The following is a 14446-nucleotide window of genomic DNA, read 5'->3' on the forward strand; positions in this document are numbered from 1 at the left end:
TATATGTATATATATATGTATAGAAAATTCCTTAGAACTTTGAGCTTAATAACATATTAAAATCATTAACATTAAGGAGGTGAACTTTACTTACCAATTACCAAAGTTTCTTCCGCCAAATAATACATAAAAATTGAAAAAGATAATGTAACTAGTTTTAACTTTTTTTTGTGTTATAATTTGAATCACTCGATTTATCCGACTGAGGATGGTCGATCGCAATCTCAATGTATACGTATTCTCATCGCATGAAATAGATCACATGAGGGATTTTCAAAAGTCGATGGAATATTAATCGCGATTAATTATTTGTAGGTGTATTCTGTGCGGCTAAAGCAGTCACCTAATGAATTATTGAGTACCAGGAATGTTAGCGGTAAACAGGATTGCGGCTATGAATGATTCTCTAATGTCTATATTAGAGATGAATTTGATAATTTATCCTCATAATATGCAATCCGCTTTTAAGTGGAAATCATAATTAACAATTTCTGTTTGATTAAATATGAAGAGCAGATAAATCGATACGCTTAAATCAATATTAGAATTTCTTAACATTTTTATCAAATATTTTAGCACTGTAAAAGCGTCGTAGTAGAGAAATATTAGGTTGTTTCAAAAGTTTCTTTCGTTTTATAAGAAAGTAATAGATGTACAACATTTTTCGTTTTATATTATTTTATTGAATTACGTGTGATCCACCTTTTTCCAATTTAATGTAAAATAATATAGAATAACATAAAACAAAATATGTTGTGCATCTGTCATTTCTTTTTAAAACGAAAGAAACTTGGGACAACCTAATAGGAATTTACTTTTATTATCCATTATAAAAATGGATTGTTAATCCTCTAGGAGATACGAACAATATAATTGCAATTAATAAGGAATAAGCTAGCATAACTTAAACCAGCTTTTGCAGAAAGCTATTAGCTAAAGATGTTTATTAAACAATGACAACATGAATTTTCTTAAGTACCCCATTTGGTACTTAATCTACTTCGTAAGTACTGTGTGTCCTAGCCTTTAAAGGATGCAATTTTAACCAGAATGTTTCACATTACTTACCCGTATTATTTCCTTGTAATATAATTTATATTTACATTATCTACGTTACGTTACATTCTACGCGTTAATGTAATGTGATTTTTATTTCTAATCGAAGTTATTCAAAATTTGTAGTATCTCAATAAAAAATTAACAGCCTGCAAAAACTTCACAGAAGCATTAGTATCTTCGAAACTATTGAATTCAAATGGCTAATATTCCTTAACAATATGCACTCGACGACGTTTATCGAGAGAAGTATGTGGCGTAATAGTTAAACTTTCAATTCATATACATATATCGTTTATGAAAAAGTAGTCATTCTGCTTTTGTGATCTGTGACACACTATAAATTCTCATAAGCTAACCAACGCGTAATCTTCTGTAACGTATTAATATAATATAGTGTAATATCGAAAAATAAGGATAGAAATTTTTTTTTTCGATTACTTACAATTTATTAATATTAAATTGAATATACAAATATAAATTGGACAGAGAACGATATTTAACGGAAACTAAATGCAATACTCGTATCTATATCAAATAACTTTACAGTTATTTGACCACTCTCGTCACAACGAATCTAACACACACACACTCTCTCTCTCTAACAACTCTATCAATTCTCACGACTCTACTCTTCGACGACTCAAAACCTCTAACGACTCTACTCTTCGACGACTCAATTAGCTCTGATTCTCGCAACACGCACACTTTTCGATTCGCCTTGGATAGCGAAACCGTCCTTCTTCTAACGTTGTCTATTGTTTCCCTCATACCTATGTAAGAACTACCAACTACGTGCCTTTAGTCACGTAGGCACTCTTAAATGTAAACGAACCACAGAAACACGACGTACACGGTTTTTTTCTATTTTCAGCCGATCTCCAATCAAAGTTATTCTACGATATTACACTCGGCCTTTCCTGACAATCACATCTGCCCTCAGATGTGCTCATCATCGCTGCTCGCACTTACATCACTATCGTCGGCATTCCACCACTTCATGTGATCGGCTGCCGTGGAAGTTGTACGTGGCCCTTCGTGCTCCCCCTCTCGCTGCACTATGTATCGGTCATTTCGTAGGACTTTTATCACCCGATACGGTCCAAGAAACTTTGGATGCAGCTTTAGCCCGGGACCCTTCTGCATCCTCTCGATTGCCACTAGATCTCCCGTCCTGTACGCTGTCGCCTTCTTGCGTCTCCTGTTATACGCCCGCTTGTTTCGGATTTGGATCTCCTCAATCCGTCTCTTTGCGGCTGCACGCAGCTGATCTCGTTCCTCTTGGAACACCGCGGCCTGTTCGTCCTCGATTAGCTGACTGATCTGTGGGTCGTCCCGCAGCCTCATTCGTGTTCCGAACAACAACTGGAACGGGGCAGCGTTCGTACTTACATTGGGAGCTGCATTTAAATACCTCTGCGCTGTCTCCAGGTGTTTGAACCACTTGTCCGGCGTTGGTGCAGATAGCTTCGTCAGCAGTGGGATAAGCGTCCGGTTCACTCTTTCCACTTGTCCGTTCGCCCGCGGGATCCCAGTTGTAGTCCGAACGTGCTGTATGCCTTCCTCTCTGCAGTAGTCTTCGAAGGCGCCGGCCGTAAATGCTGTTCCGCGATCGGAAATGATTCTCCTCGGGTTCCCAAAATTCACAGACTGCTTCCTCAAGCGACTAATGACCTCGGCAGAACCCGTCGACTTGGTGGGATACAACCATACAAACTTTGTGAACGCGTCCACCACCACAAAGATATGTCGGTAACTTTTTTTTGTAGAAGGTAATGGCCCAAGGTGATCGACGTGGTAGGTGTCGAGCGGTAATTCCCCCTTGTCGATGGTATTTAGTAACCCCTCCTGTTTTCCCTGCTTTCTCTCTGCAAGGATACAGTCGATGCAACTCTGCACTACCTTTTCTACTTTTTCGCGCATTCCTCTGAACCAATAATCCCTCCTTATTTATTATTCTACGATATTACAATAGGTATGTATATCTCGACTTTGAGCAACCAATTGGTGCTAAATAAGCTTCAGTACATACTTCTTACACGTAACAAAAGACCAGTTAACATCTCTGCTCTTAAAAGAAAAACGAAAGAAGCTCTGAAAAGCTGCAGAGTTCAGGTCGAATAACACCAGCTCAGATAAATGACCCTCTAACTTACCTTTGTCCTCATCGACGTCAGTGATTTTAAAGCTAGTTATAAAGTGCACTTCTCAGCCAGCGTCCACGGCAGTCAATATTATTTAACGGGTCTTAATGCGATGTAAAAAGGGAAAAAGGAGGAAAGAAGGAGCAGGGAAGCAAAGAGAAGAAACGAATTTTTCATTTTCTCGAAACTGGATCAAGTTTCAGGTTGCTCGCCAAAGAGTCTGTAGCTAACGAGACAAGATTAGACAAACCGCGCTTTAAAATTGCCACAGAACTATAATAATCCTCGAAATCAATACGATTCGTCGATCCATCGCCTGATTAAAAAATGAGATAGGATGAAGCTCACTAGTCGGCCTTTGAACTTTCAATAGCGCTTACGGCTCGTATACTCTAGTTTGAATGCTACAATGTAAGCCAAGTCAGCTGTAACTAGCGTTCGCGTGATTGTCGCTATCTATTATTCACGCGTTACACGTTCGCCAGACAAACGCGTCTACCGGTTGACATTGTTTTCTGTCCTGAGTTTCAAAGCAATTATGTTGCTTCGTGTAATCAAATCTCGCCAAACTAACGATAAGTTCTTGTTTGATCTTACACAGTTATTAAAACTATACAAGTTAAACCAATCTAGCCTAAACAAGTAATGTCGTTATATATTCTTTTTTAAATCTATATATTGTTTAATAAATCGTGGCTAGGATATAGTAGCTGACAAGAATATTCGGACAAATATATTTGTAGAAACATTTTAGGAGTGTATTATGCATAGTGGCACTATTTAATACTGTACTGTGACTATCATGGTCGTGTTGGTATTATTCGAAACTAATCTGAAAATCTCTATGGAATTTGTAAGATATTTAGTACGAGTACTGTGCATTACTGATATGTACACAACCGAGACGAGATAACGAAGGTACTGCTCTCCATCGTTCATCGCTACGCGTTGCTAATAGCAACGTATAATGCATATATATCTCGCAAAGACCATAAAAGTACCCAATGGAACCACGTTTAATATTTTATAATAATGTCCCATTACAGTTTCGTCATTTTCAATTAATTAAACACGACCCTCTCTTTAAAAATTAGAAGATAAAATACGTAATACAAATCTACTCGAAATCTTTTAAACCTTACGGACGACTACTTATGGTCTTTAAAAGCAGCAGGGATTAGCAGAATATTAACTGCGGATTTTTCTTGGACCGCAGCATGCAATATGAAATATGGTTATTAAAATGTACACTGAAAATCTCATATCCATAAGATACTCGTGCTTGTAGAATCTTGAAAATGAATTCTTAACCCAAATAGTCGACCGCGATACTCGAGAAATTTTGTGAAGCTGACGTCAATACCAATATGTACCGTCGTTGTGCTATTATTTCGTGATAAGCCGTATTGATTGCACTTCCATTTCACGGAATTAATTTTTCCACACAAAAAGTGATAACGATAATCGAAAAAAGAAAAATATACTACCACTTTTCGTATCAGCATACACAAGCGCACTCGATTTTACACGAGTATACAATTTGCAAATTCGACGGAACGATCGGATTTAATTATTTTTTCGATATTTCAGGCATCAAGTTTTATTTACACATCGAACGTTGAAATACGGCGAAATAGAAAATGTACAAACCACTCTGGACATTAATTAACTTTAAACGTTATTGATTAATTAAAGAAAACAACCATTGTGTTGATTTTTACATTTTGAAAAATTGTTATCCACTTTTGCTTTGTTTAAAAATTGAAAAAAAATACGTTTATTGTAAGTCACGAGTATCTCTTTTATTTATTTAAACTTTAGATCAAATATTACAATTTATAAATATATCATTTATTTAGATATACTTGTAATATCTGTTTTATAAGTTTGTACAACCATTTATCTATTTATCTATTTTATTTGCACATAATCTTTATAGACTGATTTTGTAAAGAATAAAAAATTGTGATTCTATTTAAAAACGATCGTGTCAGACTCAAGTGATAAGCGATATATATTTCAGCGATATATATATATATTCAGATTTCACCATCACATAAACGGTGCTATTGGAAACGTTTCACAATAGACGTCTTATAAGCGCCTGCGATGTCCGTCATATGTAAAGCTATACCACTGAATCACGGCCGCCATTTAGTGATTAAGGTCGATCACTTAGAGTTGTTAATCCGACATAATGGCGAGCAATACATCGAAGACATTATTGGAAACACAGTTACAGTTTAATTTCATTGAGCTTATTTGCAAATAAATGTGTACAATGTATTTTAGAGGTTTTAAATATTATTGCTGACTAAACTTCGCATCTGCGCATCATCTTTCTTTAACTTTTTTTGCATTTTCTTATCGACGCATGAAGACGAAATGCGTAAATTTTATTATTTATTTAAACATTACTATATTGTGCTCAAAGTAGCGGAATATCGTTCTATTATCAATATATGAAGAACTAAAAGAATTAAAAAAGAATTAAAAAAATATGTAGTTCAATCAATACTTCGTGTATTTTTCTATCTCCACAAGACAATATCCGGACCAGTTACGCTTACAGTATCAACAAAGATTTGTCCAGCCATACGGAATAAGTCGTACTCAGTAGTATTAACCGCACGAACTCCAGAAACACTTTTGAAGTAAGTTTCGAACCAATAAATCCCCGAACTAAGAACTGTCATATTTCGTCTCTATTTATCGAATATTGTGAGAAAATGCAAAAAAATGAAGTTAAATAGAAAAAGTACTTGGAAATTTAAAAGAAAAAATCTCGAAAAATCTCTTAATACTTTTTACTGTCGTCTTGAGACGCACCATATGTTAAGCTTCTTCGTAGTTACAACTTTTACCGCAGATGTAACGAACTGACAAATGCTTCGAATGGCGCGCGCGCGTCAACGCCTACACTTAAATTTTAAATAAATGTTTTTAAATAAATGTTTAAAATAATACATTAAATGTATCAACTTTCTTGCGCAATTTCATTTAATTTCTTACGATATGGAGGGTTTAATTACGTTTAAGATATCTATTTGAATCTTTTAAATTCGAAGTTTTTTAAAAAATTACCTTAAACTTTATAAAATTAAATCGTTTTTCCACTTTGTTGTATCATAAAATAGTTACTTAAATTCAAACCTTACCGTCGTCTTGAAATATTCTATATTTTCCTCGTCTTAAAAAATCTCCCTACAGAAAGAATAAAGAAGAATAAAATCCCATACGTTAAATTTCGCGTGATTGATGGAATACATAACGATAACGAGAACTAACTAGCGACAACAAGCAACCATTAGCAAGGACAACTGGCGACTATAACCGTCGTCTCTATGATGTATGGCGACTAAGGAGAACAGCCAGCAACTACGGATTACATGTAACAACCAACTGCCCCACTTCTAAAAGGCAACTAACTTGCAAACCCTTTGATGGTTTCTGTAGCGTGATATACCCCTTGAACGTGGTTAAAGAATGTGGTCGCCGCTGGACGGCGGTTTGCCAGCAGAGCGATCTCGCCAATTCAAAGCTTGACATTACAAACTACCGAGAATCATTAGGCTCGTTATCGAGCATCTAGCTTTCAGAAGGTGCTTTATCATATGATATGACTTCACGATATTTTTGTAGCAAGAAGAATGGCCAACCTCTAACAAAACAAATTTTTACTAAGTGCTGCATGCGAGCTGCAGGCCGGCCTACTAGGGAAATTTGACGAATGAATAATCTAAAATATATACGAATATATTCGTTATATCATAAAATGCCCGCATTATGTTCTCTAACACCATAGAGGAAACTAAATTTATATATTAAAAAATTGGAATACCTGTTATAAGAGAGTTAATTAAATTCTAACCTATCGATGACTCCATAAAAACCTTTATTTCCTAAAAATGTATATCTTCCAAATTCTCCTTAGAAAGTATCATAGAGAAAATATGAAACCTGAAAAGTACATCACGCTGATGCCTCGATCAACCCTCGTGCTTCGCAGTCCATGTGTCCGAGCGATGAATTCCCTCCAAACAAGGAAAAACCAAAGGGAGGTCTTCTTCGAAGGACGTGAGAGGGTAAGGGAAGCAACGGGAACGATGATCACGCGATATACTGGCGGCGTACGTATAGAACGGCTGTTGCGAGAGAGTTCGCAAGAAACAAGAAGAAAAAAGGAATCGTAGGCCGACGCGACTATACGCTGTCAACGGACAGTGACTGAGCCTAACTGAAACGAACTCTGTCGCAGTATGAGCACAGGCTACGTTCGCGGGTCGATCGAACACGTTCTGCGCCTTTCCTCGGCACCAGCGTCAGAACCACCCTCGACGAGCGCAACGCACTGGTGCACCTGCAATATTAACCACTGGTCTTTCCTTTTTCGCGCGATATTATATCAGCACCTATGATACCATTTCAAAGACCGCAATCAAAACATTAAATACCGCGTTAAAGCCATACAATAATTCGCAATATTCATTCGTAAACGTTATTGTATATGTGCTTAATTAATCGTTATTATGTTTCGAATGATTTACTACCTCATATTCCATAAGCAGATATATGGTTCATTTTCACCTCAAGTACGATATAATTTGTAACAAATATTTATAATTCACAATGTAAAATATTTATAATTCATTGGAAATATTTTTCTATCACGGTATAGTGGTCAAATTTCACATAAATCACAAACATATGGTAGTCAGAAGCTATACTCACGACATGACAAATCATGATGATGTCATGAAAAATGGCGTCCGTCCATATATATTCAAACGCAACGAACAAGTTCGAACTTTTCGAGAATAAACGATTTGTTCGATAACATCTGTCGCGAGCTTCTCTTCATTTAACGATAACAATTGACAACTAAAGCTCGAGAGGCTCGTAAGGATGAACAGTGACGAGTATCTAGAAGCTATGTACTCACCTGGGCAAGGAGACTCCAACACCAAGGACGTTGGAAATTTCGAGAAGCGAAGATGGAAACTGAAGTAGCACGTCAGGTCAACTCTGGCAAAAACTGCTAAAGAAAGAAAAATCCAACTAATTTGTTTCCAACAATAAAATGAAATTAATTTGTTTCACAAATTATTAACTGGATATTATTCAAAAATTATTCAAAATTCGCTTGATTGATTCACGGCCCGGGACACTTGGGTCATACCATTTTGGTAATGGACGAAAATGGCAGAAGGAAGAACGACCGTTTTTTTCATATTTCTCTTTCCCCGGGAAACGAAAGAATGCCCGAGCACCTTGTTTCATTTCTTCTCGACATCAATTTCAATCTTTTTAAACGAAATATAATCTGAACGATGAAAAGTTCATTCAAATAATGCTCCGCGCCAGACACTCACGAAAATTAAGAAGAAACACGGAAAATTCGCGAATAAAACGGATTTCTTTGTCCCAGTGAGATAATAAACCTCGTTCACGTATTGGTTTTTAAAATCAATATATCCACCAATGTGCACTCGTTTAACAAGGGTGATGGAACGTGCCAAAAATCTCTCAAGAGGGTCTTGGGAACGGAAGAGTCGAAAATGTCACAATTATGAATGAAAAATTCGAATAGTTGCTGATTTTACAGTCGAAACCGATAAAGAACTCCAGATATTCCCCCAATTAATTTACAATAAATTCGCGAAAATGATCGATTGCTGACGTCATTGTATTCTAGAAAGATTGTAAAACGATAAGAATTTATTGAAAAAACTTATATTCGATGATAACACTTCTAATAAGAGTACTAAGAGGAGCGATTCTGTACTCACCTTCCTGCCTCGAAGTACCGAACGCAATTAACCGTCCGCCCAGGATGGAACCGTTCGGAACTTTTGTAAGTCACTGCACGGCCGCTGCTTATGGTGGAAATGTAATAGATATAAGTACAGAGCGCGTGAGCGAACTAAAAACGCGATAGAGAAGTAGAGAGAGGATGTTCCGTCCTTGTCTAATGACGCGCACTTGTACAGGAAATATGTAACAGCGGTATACGAGCAGCGTCAGTGTCCACTAGTGTGCATGCCTGATTAAACAAGAACAGGAAGTATCTATACATGGTGTTCTCTTTCTATTTCCATGTTGCATCCATCTTACTATACAGTACACACACTCAGCTATTCTATCATTATATTTGTGCGTTGCTTATGTGTGAACCAAACATTTCCATGACAACAAATCGTTTGTCTCTTGTTTGATGCTCGGTTTTCAACGGAGTTAAAAGAATTTTTTAAGAGAAACGTAATGGACGGGTTGTTTTTAAAGTAATAAACGGAAATTCTCGTATCCATTGAGAAACGATAGGCGATTTGAAAGTATCACTATGAACGGTGATTTATCGATGCAAGGTAGTATGAATAAGATATTTTATAATCTGCGAAAAAAGGTAAGGAATATTCTAGATTTTAGATTTTAGAATTTCCACGTCACAGACGAGTGTGTTTTGTTATTTGATTTGTAATATTGCTGCAGTTCTCTTAATAGCTGTTCGTTTCATGCGATACTCGCACATAGTATCTATGACTTTTGCTTCTAACAATTTTTATAATTAGGCTGTATCAAATATTTTTAACGTTCGTGTTTCATGAAAAATCATGTGTAACTCGTTGAATTCGCAAATGTAACAAAAAATTCCACGAAAAACCTTATATTATTGTAATTAAAAAATAATTATATTAGGAGGAGAGTCGTATTTCGGAACGTCATCGGAACATATTATACCTTGTATGTGATTATTTGGAACACAATGGGTGAGTATATTATAATTAAAATATATTCCTAGTTCCAATTCTTTTGAATAGTGTCAGTGACCAATCGAAATAGAAATCAGTGGACATCATGGAAAGAGAAGGCGAAACCAAATTTGAAAATTCGACATCGGTAATTCAGTAGTTAAGAATAACTCAATCGATAATGTAGATTAACTAGTTATAAACAAATATATGAAGTATAAATTCAAATTATTCTTATCCATCTAAAAATTGGAAATTAAAAAGCAGAAGACAAGAAATTATCTTCGAGGATTTATATAGTAAATACATTCTTTTGCCTGTCTTACCTAGAGATAAAACAGTTGTTTGATGGTTATCTTATAGTGTTCAGTCATTGCGAAAAATATTTTTAATTAGTTAAAAACTATAATTAATTAAAAGCTACATTTTTTTAGGTATATAGACGTTAGCGATGTATTATTCCGGGAAGCTCGTCTATCTCCCGAACATCGGGTTTGCGACAACATCGATTTGGAAATTATCGTTGCAGAGTATGAAAATTATTACAAGATGAAATTTCAAAAATATCCCATATTGTGTAAGAAAATAACTGGAAGGGAAATGACGAGGGAAGTGACAAATGCAAGCAAAACGTAAGAATTTAAATTATTTAACGATATTAAACGGTATTCAACGTATTCAACGTATCGTATTCAACGTATCGTATTACAATATGATCCAGTGTTTGTAGAAGTATTGAGACAAAAGCCAAATCTGTTAGTAAACAAGCGAGAAGTGAGCCTGTGAAAGAGACGAATCTACAGCAGAAGATAACTGATGACAATACGAATCATATTAATCTCGCAATGACAGTGACGTCAATATTCCCCAATGAGAGTGATGGACGTTCATCAGAAGAGCTATTTAACGTCCCAATGGAACAATCCATGCAATCGAAGATATTGAAATGCATTGAAAAGTTTTATTCAGATAATCCGGAATTACGAAAGATTGCTGAGGACATCTCATGCGTAAGTTATTTTCGATTAATATACGTATCGTAAAGCTTTTAAACGATAAAATTCCCGTCGATAAACCGTCCAACGTATATCGACGATGACGTGATTTCAGTAACGCTTCAAATATCAAATTACGTAACACTTACTTAATATAGAGAAGACGCCATTTTATCTTTGTATCGTCACAGGAGATCATAGTAAACAAATTAAATGTACATTGGGATGACGTTATAGGCCTAGAGGAATGTAAAACCGCTGTTAAGGAGGCCGTTGTGTATCCCCTTAAGTATCATATCTTTTTTGATGGCCCGTTTTCCCCCTGGAAAGGTATTTTGCTGTACGGCCCACCTGGTACAGGTAAGATACTCGTATTCTTTTCATTTCTGTACATGTTTACAAGAAATATACAAAACAGGGAAAACGAAGTTAGCGAAGGCAGTCGCGACAGAATGCCATTGCACCTTTTTTAACATAACTGCCAGCTCATTGGTCAGCAAATGGAGAGGCGATTCCGAGAAGTATATACGTGTAAGTTGCTTTGTCTATGTAAGTTTCTTTGTTCCTTTGTCTATGAAGGAGAGATTCTAGGTATAAAAAGATTTGATTTTATTTTTCGTCATTTATATATAAATAGAATAGTTGTTTGGAAAACGAAATGATATCATATTCGTGATGAGGCAATGAATTTAAGGAATTTCGAATATAATATTTAATGAATAATACATTTGTTAAACTGAACAGGTTTTATTTGAACTTGCCTATAGTCATTCGCCTACAATTATTTTTATCGACGAGATTGACTGGATCGCCACAAATAAAGGAGACTGTATATTGTCTGAACCTGCAAAGAGATTCAGATCAGAACTTCTTTCTAGATTGGATGGATTAGTGTCTAATGAGAATTCTAATGTAGTTCTTCTGGCTACAACTAATTCCCCTTGGTACGTATATCACGTTATTTCAATGTTTTCTAAGTAGAAAATATCGTAATATTTCTCCAAATTCCAAATATGTTATTGTGTTGTTTGAAGTATTCCTTCATTATTATTAGTATAATAGAACGATAATATTTATTGTAAATATGTTATTAGGGGCATTGATGCAGCTTTACTCAGGCGTCTCGAAAAGCAAATATACGTATCATTACCCAATGAAGTTGCTCGACTTGGTATATTCAAATTATACCTTAGCAACCACTTATTAGAAAATACAGATATTGTAAACCACATAGTAAAATGTACTGAAAGATATTCTTGTGCAGATATAAAATTGCTTTGTAAGCAAGCGTGGCTACCAGAAATAAGCCCGATATGGAGGAGACTTGAAAAGAAAGAAACACCTGTTACCACTTTGAAATATGAATTAAAAAGTTATGAAATATTAGCAAAATTGTTACAAAAAATGTCACCTACAGTTATGCAAATAGATAAATATGATACGTGGAACAAATAAATACGCAATCGTAAGGACAGATATTGAAAAATATAAATAAATGGATTATCGTTCGAGAAATCATTCGCATGTGTGTGCATGTGTGTGCGCGCATGTGTGTGCGCGCATGTGTGTCATGTGTGTCATGTGTGTGCGTGTGTGTGCGCGCACGCGCTATAGGCTAAGTTTAAAATGTTCGGTTGTATTATATCCTTGTATTATATATGTCGGAGATGAAAGGAAAACCGGAGCCTTCCCTTTGCAATTTTGAGGAAGCCTTCTAATGCTTTAGCCTAGATTTTATCATAACTGTAATTAAGCAATTGTCATTTGTAATTGTTTGATATTTGTGAAAGCGAAAGTGGGTTCGAGGTGACAACTGGTCGCCGAACGTAGTCACGGTCACGGGATAAACGTTTTGCCTGACGAAGGTGTGGATCGGTTGTATTGTTCTCCCTAGAAATCACATAGAATTGTACTTTAGAGATGTCGATATAATGGGACACACGTTGTATTAGGAATCAATCTCCAGACAGAAACTGCCTAGTAACGGCGTTTGAATCTTTCTCGATGTTTCCAAAGAGTATACAACAAACTTTTGACAGAAATTGCCTAGCAATAACGATTGGAACCTTCTCGATGTTTCCAGCGAGCATATAACAAACAAATGCAGTAGTATAGCGAAAAAGATTTTCATCAGATATTCATTCGTGTGATCGCCTTGGAAAGTGATACATCGAGCAATTTACCGGTGCCTCAGCAATTGTATTTTGTGTTTAAAATTATTCTACACATAGTAAAGAGTTATCCGGTTGACCGTGGATTCGTTTGAACCCCGGAACATTGTTAATAGCGTTAATTAAATTCATTATTCGTGAAACCTATTGTTACGCCGCCTAAAACATCTGCACGCCAGCCCGCGCGACCGGACAACAACCGGCCTGCGTAACGTCACTTCGACCCTCAATAAACCTAAGGACCCACCATAACTTTCACTTCCCTGTATTGTTTCGCCATGTGTCTTCAATCCGTTTGTCTTGAAGAATTTCTAAAGCTTAAAAATATTCTCGAAACACAGTCGGTTTAGAGAGGTCCTTGGGTTTATTAGTCGCACTTAAAACACGGAGAAAGCGGGTATGCACCCATTAGGAAAATCCGAATAGCCCTGTAATAAAACAAGCTAGGTTTTTCTCACGCACACAGTCATCTATTCACCACGATGGTAGGAGACTCCCTACTCATCCCTTCGAGCAGTAGTGCAGGTCATGACCAATCGACACCGCGGTTCGTTACCCTCACTTTTCCTAACGAAAGTGGGACCAACGAATCCGCGTTCTTTAGGCACAGGGGCACACCCACACCGAACTTTTCTTCCGTATTAAAAAAAAGAGCGACAGACAGTCTAAAAACTAACGCCTAACGCGGCAGTCTACACATAGCGCGAGAGTCGCATACTTCACGCAAATCTTTTGTCGGTTCTCGGTGTTGTCGAACATACATCTTCTCTCCTAAAAATATCATAGTGCTAAGTCCATTAATACATTAATTTCCATTATAAGAGCCCTGCTCTAGCGTACATATCTACCGCATCTTCGTGCGACAAGTTGTTAATTATTTATTTCTCTACGTCAGTGTAATCTAAGTGTTGGAAATATATAATTTATAATTCTGTGAATCACAGTGTTATACAAACTCAATCACCCCTTATTATCTCAACGGAAATCAGGGGATCGATCAATTCGTGGTGTCGATTGTTATAATCGTAACGAGGATTTACGACCCCCGTTGACGTCTCTCCTCGCGATTACGTCTCCCCGCAATTGGTCGAAATTTACAAGGTCCTTCGAGCCGGATTTCGTGCCGCCAAAAAGTGCACTGACCAGTGACTATACAGTGTCGCGTGAAATCCAAGTTCCAACCACTTAGCCAACTGATCAAGGGAACCGCCATCGGAGAGAAGCACCTCCGTCGCTCAGCATCTACACGAGCCCACGCCGCATCGTAACGATTATCAACCGAATCCCAGATCAACGTCCATTCGATCAAGGTAAGATCGTTCATATTATTA

At 36.6% G+C, this 14446-nt stretch overlaps 1 protein-coding gene and 1 long non-coding RNA gene across 14 annotated transcripts; one reads left to right on the forward strand and one right to left on the reverse strand.

The window, feature by feature from the left end:
- The first annotated feature begins 22 nt into the window (after positions 1-22).
- LOC126877179 (katanin p60 ATPase-containing subunit A-like 2) lies at positions 23-12462 on the forward strand. Of its 13 annotated transcripts, none has more exons than XM_050640003.1 (9): positions 23-1003; positions 9897-9967; positions 10041-10097; positions 10384-10581; positions 10671-10959; positions 11103-11304; positions 11363-11493; positions 11689-11888; positions 12039-12462. In XM_050640003.1, the coding sequence occupies exons 1-9, from the start codon at positions 962-964 to the stop codon at positions 12397-12399; spliced, it is 1551 nt and encodes a 516-aa protein (XP_050495960.1). In that variant the 5' UTR covers positions 23-961; the 3' UTR covers positions 12400-12462. The 13 variants fall into 13 exon arrangements, with proteins under 13 accessions (XP_050495960.1, XP_050495953.1, XP_050495956.1 ...); XM_050639996.1 differs by lacking the exon at positions 23-1003 and adding an exon at positions 8234-9054; XM_050639999.1 differs by lacking the exon at positions 23-1003 and adding an exon at positions 8234-9054 and having other exon boundaries at positions 11136-11304.
- Positions 6668-9129, reverse strand: LOC126877183 (uncharacterized). The gene is made up of 2 exons (XR_007694806.1): positions 8990-9129; positions 6668-8235 (listed from the first exon to the last, which is right to left on the reverse strand). It is a non-coding gene; the product is annotated as an uncharacterized LOC126877183 (long non-coding RNA).
- Positions 12463-14446: the final 1984 nt, after the last annotated feature.

This window comes from Bombus huntii, unplaced genomic scaffold, assembly GCF_024542735.1.
Source record: "Bombus huntii isolate Logan2020A unplaced genomic scaffold, iyBomHunt1.1 ctg00000130.1, whole genome shotgun sequence".
Taxonomy (NCBI): domain Eukaryota; kingdom Metazoa; phylum Arthropoda; class Insecta; order Hymenoptera; family Apidae; genus Bombus; species Bombus huntii.

Coding starts and splice junctions, on each gene's coding strand:
- LOC126877179 (XM_050639996.1), top strand. CDS start 8,941: ATGATAACACTTCTAATAAGAGTACTAAGAGGAGCGATTCTGTACTCA. Junction 10,098..10,383: donor AATTTGAAAATTCGACATCG/GTAATTCAGTAG, acceptor ACATTTTTTTAG/GTATATAGACGTTAGCGATG. Junction 11,889..12,038: donor GCTACAACTAATTCCCCTTG/GTACGTATATCA, acceptor ATATGTTATTAG/GGGCATTGATGCAGCTTTAC.